The following is a 16,614-nucleotide window of genomic DNA, read 5'->3' on the forward strand; positions in this document are numbered from 1 at the left end:
TTTTTTGCGGTATGTGGGCCTCTCACTGTTGCGGCCTCTCCCATTGTGGAGCACAGGCTCCGGACGAGCAGGCTCAGCGGCCATAGCTCACGGGCCCAGCCGCTCCACGGCATGTGGGATCCCCCCAGACCGGGACACGAACCCGTATCCCCTGCATCGGCAGGCGGACTCCCAACCACTGCACCACCAGGGAAGCCCGGAAGTTTTTTTTAATGACTAATCTTTAAAGCAAACCCAAGAATAAAAAGAATCTAATTCTAAAAGCAATAAGCAGCAGTATGGCTGTAGGAGTTCTGAACATCTTGGTGCGTCCAGCACGTCCAACAGTATCTGGTGCGTTTTAGAGGCACCATCAAGCTTTGCTGGCACAGGGAATGAACAGAGGAATAAACAAAGAAGCATCAGGTCCAGCTCTGGATTCAGCACTGTTTCATTTTCCCCCACCCGAGATGAACCTCCATGACGATCTGAATCCTCGTTATCATAACAATTCTATAACGATCTTTTTTTTTTTCCCAAGCCTTCAGGAACTTTCTTGCTCGTAAGTCAGAGAACTTTCTCTAGCATTTCTAGGTTCAACTAATCAAAAGACATCCACATAAGGCCCTGCTTGTCCTAAACCCTACAGAACAGCATTTAGGTTCTTAGCTCTACGTGTGTAGTTAACAAGGACAATCCGTACCTCACAGCCGTCCTTTATCATCCACTCAATCACATTGCAGTGGCCTCCATCTGCAGCCCAGTGCAGAGCTGTACAGCCTCCTAGGTCTCTAGTATCCCAGGAAGCACCGTGCCTTCGGAGGTATTTCACAACATCTAGGTGTCCTGCGTAGCACGCAAGCATTAGACTGCAACACACAGCAGAAGAAGCATTTGGCTATAAATGGGGTCTCCACACTCAGGTCTGCATTTACCCTCCCTGGATTAAACCTAAGAGAGAAATCCTAATTTGGGTGGAAAAGCCATGAAAATTACTCACATAAAATGTATGTGTCTATCAACTGATGAATAGACACATTGTGGTATATCCATACAATGGAATATAATTTGGCCGTAAAAAGGAAGTACTGATATATGCTACAATGTAGATGAACCTTAAAACATTATGTTAGGGGCTTCCCTGGTGGCGCAGTGGTTGCGAGTCCGCCTGCCGATGCAGGGGACACAGGTTCGTGCCCCGGTCTGGGAAGATCCCACATGCCGCGGAGCGGCTGGGCCCGTGAGCCATGGCCGCTGAGCCTGCGCATCTGGAGCCTGTGCTCCGTCCGCAATGGGAGAGGCCGCAACAGGGAGAGGCCCGCATACAGAAAAAAAAAAAAAAAAAAAAAAAAAAAAATAAAAAAAAAAAAAAAAAAAAAAATTATGCTAAATAAAAGCCAGACACAAGAGGCCACATAAGATGATTTCATTTACATGAAATGTCCAGAATAGACAAATCCATAGAGACAGAACTAGCAGGTTAGTGGTTGCTGAAGCTGGAAGGAGGAGATGGTAAGTGACTGCTAATGAATATAGGGCTTTTTTCTGTGTTGATGAAAATCCTCTGGATTTATACAGTGATGGTGGTTACACAACTTTGTTGATATATTTTTAAATGCTGAATTGTACATTGTAGCAGAATGAATTTTATGGTATGTGAATTATACCTCCAAAAAATGAATAATCACTGTAATAGAGTAAAATGTTGGATTTAAAAACATCTACCAGTCCATGATGATATTCATAAAAGAGAAAGAAAAAAATCTCATTGGACACTATTAGAGATAACTATTAAACCAATTCCTTACTCTAAATATTGGTACTTAAATAAACATTTATGTTGTCTCTATAGAATACAATGTAGTCCATCCCCAGCTGATGAGGGAAAGCTCTTGTTAACAGAAGACTACACAGCTAATAAATATGGGAGGAATCATGGAATTAGAAAATCACTTTTCGCCAAGTCCCAATTAAATAACTGATTCAGGCAAGGATCACAGTAGATGCTAAAATTTTTGGATGAACGTTTAATGGAGAACAGGATATTCACACTGTACTGAATTTCTAACCCATAGATTATTTTCTAATTGCAATGGGAAGCTATATCTTCACAAAGGAAAGACTTAGCTGTTACATGCTCACCAAAGGATGAGAAGTAGAATCACCAACTGAGGGCAACCTGCATCACAGGCCTGACAGAGGCAAACTGAAGCCACAACACCAGCTCTGAAGTGCTCTTGCTAAAAATGTTAACCTGAATCCAATCAAGCCTTTAAACCTAATTTTAACTTTATTGGAAACAATGAACAAGTTAAATGCCTCCTTCACACCTAGGAGACAACTGAGCAGATCAAGAACATAGGGCATCCTCTAAGATAATTGATCCCGTCTCCTCAAAAGTCATTGCTATAAGAAAAAATTTTTTAAATAAAAAAGAGACAGAGGACCAGTTACACACACACACAGGCTTTTTTTCACCTTCAGTCTACTGATGGGAAGCATTAAGAAATTTCCTGATCTAGACATCCTTACCCTCCTGCATGATCCCTTAGCTAGGATGGAAGAGATACATAAATGTCTTCACATAAAGACGTACAAATAGCTTTCTTTCTATCAGATTTTATCAATAAGGCTATCCTCTGTAGCTTTCCAGCTTCCTCTCTGCTGTGGAAAAGTTCAAAAGTTCAAGGTTATTATCAGTACCTAGAAAATCTGAACAAGCTCATTGGTAGAACAGACAAACCACAGAACCTATTTTGGAGGTGATCTTTTAATAAATTTTCTAATTTCTTGTACGGATATTGGCTATTTTGGATGTTCTACTTCTTCAGTTGATTTTGATGGTTTAAATTTTCTCTTAAAAAGTACCCATTTCAATGATTTAATCAAATCTATTTTAGATGCAGGTGTACCACTTTCTTTTCATGCTTAAATTTGCTCTATACTGTTATGATCCTTTCAGATTTCTAATTTTTTCTTTCCTCTGAGATTTACAAAATTGGTCCATTTTATTGTGTAGCTTTGGTTTAAGAGGTAGCTCTTACATTTCTCAACAATTTTATAATCAATTTCTACTTTTTAAAAATTCTTCTTTCATACCTCTCAAGTTTTCTTTTTTCTTTTTAAAATGGCACTATTATTTTTTCAAACTTCTTGAATTGATGGCTTAGTTCCAAAAATACCTAAGAGTTATTTGAAAAACTACTGTTTGAACTTAAGTGATTTTTTCAGTGTTACTAAAATCTACTGCTGCACTATGTTCAGAGAGTGTGGTAGGTAGGCTTTCTGGTTTTAGAAGTTGATGTCCTCTTTGTGGCCTCTACCATATTTGATCAGTGTTTTGTAGCTACTCCTTACATACTAGTTTGCAGTGCATAAACCTTTGATCGGCATACATCACGTGACTATAAGCTCCTTGAGCAAAGGCTTTGCATTTTATTCACTGTTCTACCCAAGTGCCAAGCACAGAGCCTGGCATGTGGCAGTCATTCAATAAATATTGGTTGATTTGAATTAATTCATTAAACTTAATTCCTAGATTAGTGATTATTTTTATGTCTTTCTAAAACATTCTCTCATCATTGTAAGAACAAGTTTCCAAGTATCATGTTCTTTCCACAAACTTCTCCTGCAAGGCACTCAGCCCTTTCACCTCAGGGAAGTAACTGAGTTGTATCTTTGTGAATGCCTTTTGCTTCCTTGGAAACACCGAAGACTTCTAGTTAACAGAGTCAGGCGATATGCAATGAGAGCCCTTAGGGAGGTACAAAGGGCCACAGGCACTTAAAACCAAATGCCCAGCACACGGCTGGAGAAAGCTGCTTGAGTAACTATCACTTACTGAGCGCTTAGTGTCTGCCGGGCTCAAGCTAGGGAAGGCAGATGCATTATAATGGATATCCCCCAAAATACCCTGTTGAGTGGAAGAATAAGTGGACAAGTGAATAAGCCAGTTTTTGAGTTGCCATCGCTCCTTTGAGACCTATCACCTCTCAGGACTGTCAAAAGAAACGAGAAAATATTTGGGTAAATCAAAAACCCAAGCCTAGTAACACAAGTATGGGGACAGCTTAGGGCATGTTCCATACCTACCTGTCCTTGCCACTTCCATTCTGCAGATTCACATCTGTGCCATTAGAAACGAGGATTTTCACAAGCCTAAACAAGACAAATTTCAGAGTCGCTGGATAAGCAGCTTTGATGAATAGGAACCCACGATAACCCAGTAAAAGTGAACGACTCTATATTTAAGACCTGTCCTGGCAACTCTCTCTTCTCCATCTTCAGAGGCAGCTGGCTTTAAAGACAGGGCATTACTAAAGCAAGAAACTGCCTCTCCACACCAAAAAAAACAACAACAACAGTTTTTTACCCTTTACGTGAATTAGTCATTGAAAACAAAAAACTATACCACATGAAACAAGTTAGACTATGAAACTAACTCACTCTCACTTTAATGACCATTGGAAATACATTTTCAAATGGCAGAATCTAATGAAAATCCATTTCTATTTCTTTAAAAATGGCATTTTAGTTAAATATAAATATGTTGGAAAAAATAAGCTCTTAGTATTTATGTGTATCTCCGTGAGGAGGAGAGAAAATATTGAGTCAGTGGAAATTATATCTGAGCAACCTATCAGGGAAATTTGTTTTCTAGAATGAATATCCCTCCCCTTTCTTTTTTTTAAAGAAATTCACATTCTAATAACCAGTTTTCCCAGGACATATAAAATACCTTGCAAAATGTAATTAAAATGGCTATCTCTCTTCCTTATCACATGATTATACATTTTTATACCCTCTCCTGCATGTTGTGTGACTTTATGATAAAAGCAGCTGAACTTCTGTTCAGCCCCTACATGGCTCAATTTTGGAAAGAGAACTGAAGCTGGGTTCCCCCACCCCCACCCCCGACGGCCCTTCCCCTCCCGTCCCCATCCTGAGAGGAGCCTTTGGGAGGAGCGAGGGGCTCAACCCCTCCCTAAGGGATGCAGAGGGAAGAGCCATACCTGGTGTATCCTCTCTGGGCAGCGACCATCAGAGCAGTAAAGCCAAACTTATTGGGAACATCAACCTTCACGTTGCTTGGGGGAAACAGAGGGAAAAAAAAAGAGATGAACGTGCCCACACAGCTCCCTGTGAATTCACAGCTGACTTCTCTTTCAGGGCACAGGTGGTTAAAATGGTTCATTTTCCTGAAAATTCCAGTTCTTTCTGCGCCATTAAGTTTTTGTTGTCTTAGACTGCCCTGCCTAATGTTTTAAAGGATTCAAATTCACAAGGAAAGAAGAGGAAATTGCTGTAATTTCACTTAAAATAGGCATTTCCTTCAATTCAGAACCATTACGTAGTCTGCTAAAATCCTCTACGAAGAGCACGGCCCCTCTAAACTAGCGGGGGACACAGTGGCTTCACTGCAGGCTCTCAGCTCCACCCAACACGAGCCTGGTCCCCACTGCACCCACTGGGCATAAAGCACTGCTGCTCAAAGAAGAAAGCCCAGTTCTTCGGGCTTCCCCGGTGGCGCAGTGGTTGAGAGTCCGCCTGCCAATGCAGGGGACACAGGTTCGTGCCCCGGTCCGGGAAGATCCCACATGCCGCGGAGCGGCTGGGCCCGTGAGCCGTGGCCGCTGAGCTTGCACGTCCGGAGCCTGTGCTCCGCAACGGGAGAGGCCACAGCGGTGAGAGGCCCGTGTACCGCAAAAACAAAAAAACAAACAAACAAACAAAAGAAAGCCCAGCTCTTCAATAGCAGCTTAGAAGCTGTGGTGTTTTTCGGGAACCTTCTCCAATTTACAGAGCCTCAATTCACACATGTCTTCTAAGGCACAACTCAACTACCAATTCAAAAACGATCTACATAACGTTGTCCTGTTTTCATTTGGGAGACAGCTTCAAGTATCTCCTTGGCGGCAACTGTATTCAACATCTTCCCTCTAGGGTTTTATCAGCCTTTTGAGTTAGAAACAGCTGATTTAGTGATTCCTTAATTTCATCAGGAATTAGACGCGGGCATTTAGGGGCAAAATTTGCCTAAATGCTACAGCATATAAGCAAGAGTCATAAGTTATTTCTGGGAAGAATATATGACACCCAGACTTGTCATATCTGTTTTCAATGTTCATTAAATAATGACAAAATATACCATTTACATGGGGCTGTCTACGGTCATCTTTATGAGCCATGCTGCACTCACACCAGTCACCTGAGATCAATTTTGGAGCCAGTTTCAAAGCTGTGGGCAATTTTAGGAAAATCAAGTTAAGCTGCATGAACGCATTTCTAAACACTTACTGGGCATTTAAAAAAAATTTTTAAGTTTTTAAAAGGCAGAGCTCTCTCACCCTCCTTGTAGTATTCGAAGCAGCAAATCTTCATCGTTCACGTTGACAGCTCTATGCAAGTGTTCACTACTTATGGGTTCTCCTGAAGAAAGTAGATGGAAAGCAGTCATCCAAAATATAATGAAAGAAGGTTCATTCCAGCTCTATTCCTCCTGTGGCCTTGAGTGGATGTTCATGTTCACCTTCAAGAAGGCACTTGGCAATTCCGCTGAGTATCTCTTACATGACGTACTCCACTCCTACTGAAAATAGACCTTGTTTTCACATATTAAGAGAAGAACATTTAGACTGTCCTAAAGGCTTGGGACATTTTCAAGTTATGAAAGTACTGCTGTGTGGATGTTATTTTGATATTTGAAAATAATCCTTTCAGATTTCAGAAGACATAATAAATGTCCCTTATGAGCAAGGGAAAGCTCCACCATTGTCACAATGTGCTGGTTTTGTTTGCCAAGGAGTCACTAAACTATGTGAACAACAAACGAAAAAAGACAGACTGCTTTAACATTGGAAATCCACAATTTCAGTCCTTCCCAGGAACATTACATTCACGTTGGCCTTGCCTCCTCTGAGCTTGTGGAGGCAGAAGGGCTCATACCCAGAGAGGTAGAACATTGTGAGAAAGCCTGATTGTGGGAGCGAGCCTGCCAAGTGGAGAAAAGCAGGCGAGGGATTCTGAGAAACAGTAAAGGAACAATGGAAGAGGGGCAGCCCTTCGTGCACGAACTCCTCGTGGAAGAGAATGGGGCAGGAGTCCAAAAATGAGCAGTGTGTGAGCTCAGGACCAAGTGAAAGAAGCCCGTCCATCAGGATGTTTATTTCATGGTTTCATTTGGTTCACCTTCCCTGACATTCTGACTTTTTGGATGATTAGGATTAAGTTTAAATGAAATAATACAAGTGAAGTGCTGGACTAGCACCTGTACGTCGTAAGTATCTGTTGTCAAGGTGATAGTAACAGAGCAGCAGCTGCCCTGGTCCTGGGCAGCCCACCTTTCTCTCCCGCCTGCTGCCCAGCCCCCTCCCACACTTAGCACCCTACCCGCCTGCACAGGCAATGAGCTGATAATCTCTGGCTTCGGCCATCTCAAAAAGGCTCATTCACTTATTCAACAAATTTGTTTCATTTTTTGTTGGTGGTGGGGTTTTTCGGCCGCACCATGTGGGATCTTAATTCCCTGACCGGGGATCAAACCCGTGCCCCCCAACAAAGGTTCATGTATACCTTACATGCCTAGTCTTGACACTGGGAGCCCCAGAGAGAATGAGACACACATGTCCCTCTCTTGCCCTTCACACTGCAGGGCCCACTTTCAGCTGTTACTATTCTCAACCCTGAAAGAAAACATCCCCTCCACTCTATCCTCCCACCGCACCCCAGACTACCCCCTGGGCCTCACCCCGCCCCTTAACCTCCCTCTTACAGTCTGGCCTGCAGAGGCCCCTGGCCGTCTCAGCCAGCGGGGAAGTAAAATTCCCAGTCCCTGCTCCTCACGGTGGAAAAACTCTGAGACGCCAGTTCCCAGGCACAGAAGCCGATTTTCTCCTGGTTTCCTTGGAGGATTTTTCGCTGGACAAAGTACAAACCGGGAAACAGTGGGGCAGAAGAATGAAGAGATCCCTGTCAGAGTGACCTTTAGCTGATACCCTTTTCTTCTGTTCTGGTAAAAATAAATTCAAGCCAAGTTAAAATTGTTTTGAAATAACAATTTTGTCTGCTTGAGCTTGCCAATCTCCTCAAGATGTCTTAGCTATATTATACTTCCTTTTCATCATTCCATGCATAGTTTTAGACCAAAAGCCTCAAATAAATGTATCATGATAACCCACCAGAGGACAAGGCCCACGGCAGTCCCTGGCCTTCTGAGGGAGGTCATGGCTTTCGCGAGGGGCTATGGGAGGGGGCAGACTTTTGCCCCCTGGAGGACATTTGGTAAAGTCTAGTGACATTTTTGGTTGTCACAACTTAAGGATTGATACTACTGGCATCTAGTGGCTGGAGGCCAGGGATACTCTCTAAACACCCTACAGACACGGGGCAGCCCCAGTCACCAACCACGCAGATGCTGAGAATCCCTGCACTAGAGTCATACGGACTTAACATGACCCATACTTTAGTGGGCAAATGAAACACATGGCAAGTTCCTCTTCCCTCTCGCTTCCCAGAAAGGAGGCGAAGGATGGTGTGGTGGGAAAGTCTTCATTATCCCACCAAACGGCCCCTACTTCTGTGACTCTCAAACATCAATTGCCACTAAAAACACCAAAATAAGTGATTTGCACAGAATCATCTAGAAGGACATAGGAAGCTCATCCTATTTCTACTTAATTTGAAAGTATGGTATCCTAACTAGATCCAATTAACTAAGCTGTCTCTAGAACTTCACATGATGCTTTTAATCGCCTTCAGACCACAAAACAGGGCCAGAAAGGCGGAGTGAGTTGTCCAAGGTCACCCAGACAGGAGGGGGCAACATCAGAGCTCAAAGGGAGGTCTTCCGAAAAGCCACACTCCTTCGTTTGGGGCTTAATAGATGTCGAGGTAGCTGACCAATCCATTCTATGCTTCACTCTTACTAAATTTTGTATACAAGCAGACATATTAAATACACACACATGAACCCCCAGCCCCTGCAAAGTGCGAAGTGCAAGGGGAGGCCTAAAGCTTAGAAAGCTTCGGAAAAGTGCTAACTTCTTGGGATTTGAGGGAAAGCTCTAAAAGCACACGCAGCACCCAGCACATTACGCCCTGACCACCTCAGTCCACATCATCCCTCTTACCTGCCCAGCATGGCCCTCCCGGTACGGGCACTTCCCATCCTACCCAGGGAGCTGTGCAGCGTGCAAATATCAGAATAAGTTCATTTCGCGCTTAGAAGCTCGAGGACCGTGCATAGCAGAGACCAGGGTATCTTGATAGTATGGTATAATTTCAATAAATGTATTGCCTATTCCAGTTTCTGCGAGGGGTCATCAGCGCTCTCCCAACTTATCCTGGGATCAAAGGGACATCTCACGGAAGAGAAGGAAAACAACATAATTGTTCATCATTCCCTGCTTGCTGAGTTCCAGCAAAAGGAGGCAATAACTATCATTGGGGCATGAAAGCTCCTTCTCAGCACTAACTCATTAACCCTCTCAGACCCCTGCCAGGAAGGCAACGAGGTACTGAGGATGACCGCCAGCCCAGAGAGGAGTCAACCGAGGCACGACAGAGCCTCACAGGTTACAGGAATTTGACAGAGAACAGAAAAGCGCAGAGGCTCTTGTTTGCAGGGCAGAGCAGTTCTTTCTACTCCCACTTTAGGCGGGAGTCATGAAGAAGAGAGGGGACATTCCAGGGTGAGCAGAATGTTCCAGTCCTCTGCCCCCGAATCCTTCAAGACATTGTGGGCCTGGCCCAAGGGACTGCTATCAATAAGTGCAATGGAATATGGAAAAGGCAGGCTTTGCCTTTGTGGGTTTGTTTTTCTAATGTTTACCAGGGTGTCACAATTATTACAAATATTGAACGGAGGCTGCCCGTGGTGAGGACGCCCGTCATCGAGCAGGACCACAGGAGGGGATGCCTGGCGAGGGGGGCGGCGCAGAGAGATCTTTGGGAAACCACTGCTCATGCTCTGCAAGAGGGTCATTTAGCTGCACATATCCCGACAGATATTAAAATGTGGTGATAACGCCTTCCTTGGTGGAATTTAAGTCTCTATTAAAAACAGTGAATAAATGATGAGCTCATTGGCAAAAAATATTTGCCAATTAACAAGCAGCAGCTGTTTTCCTTTCTTTTTAAGGGCCCAACTGATTAAAATTGCATGCTGCCTCATTTAAACAAGAGACTCATGTCCTTTACCTGGGGGGGGGGAAGAAAAGGCTGAGCATCCTTTATTCAAAATACATGCTTTTGTGATTCATTAAAGCACTTTCTAACCGAATGCAAATTATCAACCCACAGAAGCATTTTCACTTGTTTTATATAATGTGCACATTTTTAATTCTTTGTTTAGCATGATCTGCCTCCTTACGAGAGTCTGCTTTGGATATGCTAAGAGCAGCAGCCTAAGGCGGCAGCAGCCAGCCAGGAGGGTTACCTGGTCCTTCCCACCCAGGAGAGCGTCCTGAGGTTGAGAGTGCATCCTGGCTGCAGGCACGTGTGCTGTGACCTGACACTCGGCTCCCAGGGCATCACCAGGAGCCTCATCTCCAGCCCACCCTCGTCCCCGCAGGAGGTCTTGTCTGATGAGCCACGGAAGCCATGGACTGCAGTGACAAAGGCCTTGGACCATTGGACCAATTTTCCGCGGCTGCCTCTCAGAAGCCAGCTGAGCAAGGAGAAGGCACACCTGGCCTGCAGGCACCGCCCTCGTCAGCCGACAGACCGAGCGCTGTGATGGTCTCTGCCTTCCTAGAAGAGCTCCAGATGCTGCCCTGACTCCATGTGACCTCTGGCCAAAGGCCCAGGAGCCCCTGCCCTGGCTTTGATGTGGTATTCAGGATCCTAGGGTCCACCTACCACAACTGGCTCTATGCCCAGTTCACCCTCACCCGGCAGGTTCAGGGGGCCTCTCCCCAGCCAGTGGGAACCAGATCCATCTCCCAAGAGACAGGAAGGCAAGCTGAGCCAATCAGACCTCCTCCTCCCCCCAGTACTGACTGGGGGCTTTTCGTTCGCCATCCATCCAACCATTTCTTAAGGATCTTCTATAACTAGACATGACTGACCCATCACCCTGGCCCCTCAGGAGCACGCACGGTAGGTGGAAGACAAAAAAGATGAACGAATAAGTAAAATAAGAGGCAAAGGAGCATTACTAGAGGTGGTGAGACAGCGCTCTGTGCGGGAGCGGAGCAGAGTGCAGAGCAAACAGGGGAAGCCACACGAGGAATGGCCTGGAACAGAGCTCTGCCCCGGAGTGGGCGCGGTAGGCCCAGCAGTGGGGAGGGAGGGCATCCCAGAATGCAGCGGCAGAGCCAGAGGAGTGCAGCAGTGGCTGGGGGTGGGGGGGGACGGGAGGGAGCCCAAAGGGGGCCCGGAGGAGCTGCCCTCCAGAGCCCCTTTCCACACGCTGGGCTGCCTTTGCCCTCTTTTCTTCTGCCCCCTCTCTTCCCTTCTCTGTGCCTTCCCTCAATACACAAAGAAGTAAGGCTCGGTCTGCTGCTCTGCCTTCTTTTCTTGCCCCTAAAAACTCCAGGAGCTCAATATCTCCCATAGAAAAGCAAATGCTTTCACCCTCACCAGATTCAGGGCCAAGCCCTCTTTCCTGATCTGCATCTCTGGAATCGACCATTTCACATCAAAAGTCTCCTCTGAAACTCTATTTCTCCACGGCTAGCTGAGCACTGTTTGGGGGTTGTATATGGCATCACCACCCTCAGCTTTAACTAAATTCTCAGTTCGCTAAACTGAGATCCAATCCCCTAATGCCTTGTTTGCAACGGAAGGTGTTATGAACCAACTCAAAATCTGAATTACCTTTCATCTGCACAAAAATGTCCATCAGTAAATGCCTAAAGGACACAACTGCAAGTCACAGAAAATATATATGTGTGTGTGTGTGTGTGTGTGTATACAAGCCAAATGCTACATTGACTGAAATTTTAAAATAACGTTTAACTCACAAAAATTTTAAATAATGTTTAACTCCCTTTGTGCAATCAAAAAAAGATTTGTCTGGGGGCTTCCCTGGTGGCGCAGTGGTTGAGAATCTGCCTGCCAATGCAGGGGACACGGGTTCGAGCCCTGGTCTGGGAAGATCCCACATGCCGCAGAGCAACTGGGCCCGTGAGTCACAACTACTGAGCCTGCGCATCTGGAGCTTGTGCTCCGCAACAAGAGAGGCCGCAGTAGTGAGAGGCCCGCGCACCGCGATGAAGAGTGGCCCCCGCTCGCCACAACTAGAGAAAGCCCTCGCACAGAAACGAAGACCCAACACAGCAAAAGTAAGTTAATTAATTAATAAACTCCTACCCCCAACATCTTCTTTATAAAAAAAACAAAGATTTGTCTGTATTTTCGGTGGGTGGGTATTTTCAGAAGTGAAAAACACTTCTGACCATTTTAATCTTCACAATATTCTAGGTCAAAGATGGCACTTCATACACACACACCTTCAAAATGTTTTAAAATACCAATCACAGGGACTTCCCTGGTGGCACGGTGGTTAAGAATCTGCCTGGCAATGCAGGGGACACGCGTCCGAGCCCTGGTCCGGGAAGATCCCACATGCCACGGAGCAACTAAGCCCGTGCGCCACAACTACTGAGCCTATGCTCTAGAGCCCACGAGCCACAGCCACTGAGCCCGTGTGCTACAACTGAGCCTGCACTCTACAGCCCGCGAGCCACAACTACTGAGCCCATGTGCTGCAACTACTGAAGCCCGCGTGCCTAGAGCCCACGCTCCACAACGAGAAGCCACTGCAATGAGAAGCCCATGCACCACAAGGAAGAGTAGCCCCTGCTTGCCGCAACTAGAGAAAGCCCGCGCACAGCAATGAAGACCCAACGCAGCCAAAAATAAATTAATTAAAAACAAAAAATCTTTAAAAAAAAGAAAGAAAATACTGATCCCAGAAAATATTTGCACCCTTAGATCTGCCCTGGGCAAAGGATGCGGCCTCTGTCCCCACCTCTGTGTGGGCCCCCTCCCTGCGTCCTGTGGACAGAAGCAGTGCTGTCCACTGTTCCTCACCCCCAGGTTCCCAGGGATCAGACTGCTGTGTCAAGTCTTGACAGATACACTGAAGCTGTCCAAAAGGGACGAAATGCTGAGTGGTCCTCTCACCTGAGGTCGCCCGGGGCCAGCCTGTTTCTCCGCGTGGGAATCCTTGCTCGGCCCGCACCCCTCTGGCCCATTTCCTGAGAAAGGTGACTCCATCCTTTTTTTTCTGAACGTGCCCTCCCAGGGAAGCGCTGGCACAAAACAGCTCTTGCATTTGTTCAAGCGTAATTCAACCTCCCTTATGCGACAGCCAAGCCCGGCCAGTGAACAATGTTATCACAGTGCTTAGAAATGGAACGGTTTCTGTTTCCGGTAAGGCCAAGCAGAAAGCAGAATACCTTCACCTTCACATTGCTTGTCACCTTTAGATAAATGAGTTTCGAGTTCTGCATACTCACTGGTCGTAGATACCGAGACCACCGGGCTGTACTCATGCTCTCCGGAGGGGCTGGTGACCTTCAGTCGAAACCTGTACAGGGTCCGTGGGTGCAGACCTTCCACAACATGCTTAGTCGCATATCCCCTAGACGGAAGGAGACACATGTGATGATGACACCAGGTAATCGGGGCAGCGTCCTCTGAAAGGTATTAGAAGAGCAAGTGGAAGGGATTTCTGAGCACTGTCTACCCCCGGTACAGAGCTGACCTTGGTGGCTGTCCGTCTCTCACCCTGGGCTGAACTCTTGAGCATGGAGGACAGGACAGGCATCCACCCCTGCCCGGCAGGTGCCCTCGATGCCACAGCCCCCCACCCCCAGGGCTGACACACAACTGGCTCACGATTTTGTACTTTGGAGAAATGATCACATTAACCCATGATTTTTTGTGTGTGTGTCCTCATATGGCAAAGTTTCACAACTGAAAGCTAAGCTCAGCAGTCCAAGCAGCACATACGTGACTGCTGGGTGGGGTCTTCGGGTGGATGGGCGCCACTTTGTACCTATTGCGGGCAAAATCCCACTGCAGGGAGAGGGCGTGACTGGTCAGAGCCTCCGGGCAGCTGGGGAGATGGGCAGCACAGAAATGACTCTCCCATCATGCCACACAGTCAGGTTCACCTAGGAAAACGTTTGTAGGAAGCGGGTGCTGAACACTTGGAGAACAGAAAACTGATTTGAGGCTGCGATGGAGAAATCTGCAGGCCTCCAGGCAGAAAGACTTGAGTTGGATCGTTTGGAGCGGAAAAACGAGCACCAGGAAACGCAGGCGGGTAGTGCTGCCGGCTCAGGAGAGGCTGAGACCCAGTGAAGGCGCCGAGATCCCGGCCCTCTGGCCGTGAAGCAGGGCCTGGGGGTCTGGTTTTGACTTGCCGCACTTTCTAGGATACCAGGTCTCCAGAGGTCCAAGGAGTTGTATGTCTATCCCAACAGTCCCAAAATCTCAGCTCCCCTTTGCTGCCGAAAACCTTTATTAGCATCTGATTAAATTCCATGTATCTCTTTTCGAAGCCTTCATCTAAATCTTTCTTTCCTTACACCTCAAAGACTTGATCTGTGTGTGTGCAGGGTGGGTGGAGAGGGAGTGCGGATGTACTATCTCCAGCTCTTCTTTCCTGCTTCCACATCCAGCCCAGGCCCTGCCCTCCTCCCTTCAGGACACTCTCCACAGCCCCTTGGATGCCAGGCTTACCACCTTTTTTCCCATTTTCTGTCTATAACTTTCCCTTCATTCTCAGCAGACTTGTACAGAGGCCAGAATCATACTTTGGGGTTCACAACTAATCTTTCAAAAATGTTGATGTGCTACCTAAGTATTTATACATCAATTCCTTTCCATGCAACTCACCAAACCTATCTAGTGCCCACTACCTGGGAGGTGCTGGGCCGGGCTGGGGATGCAGCCCTGGACCAGTTCAGGGCCGAGATGCATCTGTCAACTCTTGCTGATGGGTGCAAGAACAGGGGCAGTCCAGGACAGTGAGGCGTGACAGCTGCATCAGGCTGAAATGACAGCACTGGAGTTGCCATCATTACTGATAAACCCACTGGAAAAGCAGTGTCTCCCCAAAGATGCAGGCACAGTGCCCAGAGTGCATAGAGAGCCAAGCCCACCATTGCTCCAGGGGGAGGCGAACCCTTCAGGACAGTTTAAGATGACCCAGAAAGCCTTCTAGCTCCCAAACTCACCCATCAGACAAGTAACTCCTCTACTGTGAGGAGTGAGTGAGGGGAGAGGGGGCCCCAAAGCATGTCCTTAGCAGAGAGGCCTCTGATGTAAAGTGAGACATGGGGCAAGCAACTTCCAGAACAGACAGGAGGATAGGCAGGGGAAGGAAGGACCCAGGCAGTCTGAGAAAGCCACGTGGACTGGAAGGACAAGGAATCTCAGGGGAATGAATGGTTAGGTGAGAGCAAAGGGTAACTGACAGAAAAATCTAGTGTCGGGCAATCAGGCAGGTCTGGATCTGTGCTCCTGAGAGGAGTCTCAGCTCAGAGACCTGGAGGACCACGTTTGAAAACAGGAAATGTTTTCCAAAGACCCTTTGCCCTTTGTCGATTATCCAAAACGTACAATTTTAAGCTGAAATGAAGTCCAGAATACTAGGAGATCCCCCTTTTCTACATCACAAGTTACTCCAGGCACCAAAACCTAAGTGACTTCTTGGGCAGAGCTCTAACCGAGCCAAGAAGAAGATGGGGGGGGGCGGTGGCACAGGGGACATTGAGGCCCTTCTGACCTTCATCTGTGTTCTCCTGCCCTTCAAGGGTGGATGCAGCCCTCTTCACTGAGACTACCCTTCCTTGAAGCATACTTCTCTCCACCTAAAGAAGCCACGTCAGTCAAGGTGGCCTTTAGCTACCCCTCCCATCCTGCAGCTGCACATACTCTTCCCACCGTTAAGAGTCAAATTCTTCTCCCCTTAAATAGGATGGGATGTGGCAAAGGGATGCTGTGCAATTCTGGGCCCAGCCCTAATATGCCTGGCAGCTTCTGCTCTTGCTCCCTTGGAAGCCAGTTGCCATGTAAAGATGTTCAACTTCCCCACTGGAGGGACAGGTTGCCTGGTGAGAGTCACTGGAAGATGCCAGACAATGAAGGAAAACAAAGGAGCCCGGTCAGCCGCCTAATGTCCCCACTGCCCCAGCAGAGGCATCAGACACATGAGTGACACCACTTGGATCCTTCAGCCCCAAAAGAGCTGCACCAGCCAAAACCACGTGGAACAGAGACTTGCCCTCCCCATGCTGCCCAAATTGTAGGATCATGAGCAAGCATGTATTTTACACTTTGACCAAAACCACTAAGTTTGGGACAGTTTGTTACACAGCAATAGATAACTGATACATCATGTACCAACAACAAAGAAACTATAATAAAGACAATCAGGAAATGATACCGACAGCCTTAAGAAACCAAAAAAACAGAAGTGTTAAAACTAGATACAAATATATTTACCATGAAAGAAAAAGCTCTGAAACCAAGACAAATGTTCAGAAAAACTGCATGGTCTAAAAAAAAAAAAAAACAACAACAACAATAAACTAAAATATAACAGCTTGGCACAAAGTAGTCTTGTGAGCGGGTGGGTTTTATTGTTACATGAGCAGAGGTGCATAACTATAGCTATTT

At 46.5% G+C, this 16,614-nt stretch overlaps 1 protein-coding gene across 1 annotated transcript in view; it reads right to left on the bottom strand.

Moving 5' to 3' along the window:
• Nucleotides 1-16,614, bottom strand: part of FANK1 (fibronectin type III and ankyrin repeat domains 1) — a 29,830-nt gene that overhangs the window by 5,941 nt on the left and 7,275 nt on the right. Inside the window, exons 3-7 of the mRNA XM_007449634.1 lie at nt 13,443-13,567; nt 6,327-6,408; nt 4,992-5,066; nt 4,072-4,137; nt 683-848 (exon numbers count right to left, since the gene is read on the bottom strand). Of these exons, the coding sequence (XP_007449696.1) occupies nt 683-848; nt 4,072-4,137; nt 4,992-5,066; nt 6,327-6,408; nt 13,443-13,567 (514 nt within the window). The remainder of the gene's footprint in view (nt 1-682; nt 849-4,071; nt 4,138-4,991; nt 5,067-6,326; nt 6,409-13,442; nt 13,568-16,614) is intronic.

The sequence above is a fragment of the Lipotes vexillifer genome, unplaced genomic scaffold, assembly GCF_000442215.2.
Source record: "Lipotes vexillifer unplaced genomic scaffold, Lipotes_vexillifer_v1.1 scaffold1262, whole genome shotgun sequence".
NCBI classification, from domain to species: domain Eukaryota; kingdom Metazoa; phylum Chordata; class Mammalia; order Artiodactyla; family Lipotidae; genus Lipotes; species Lipotes vexillifer.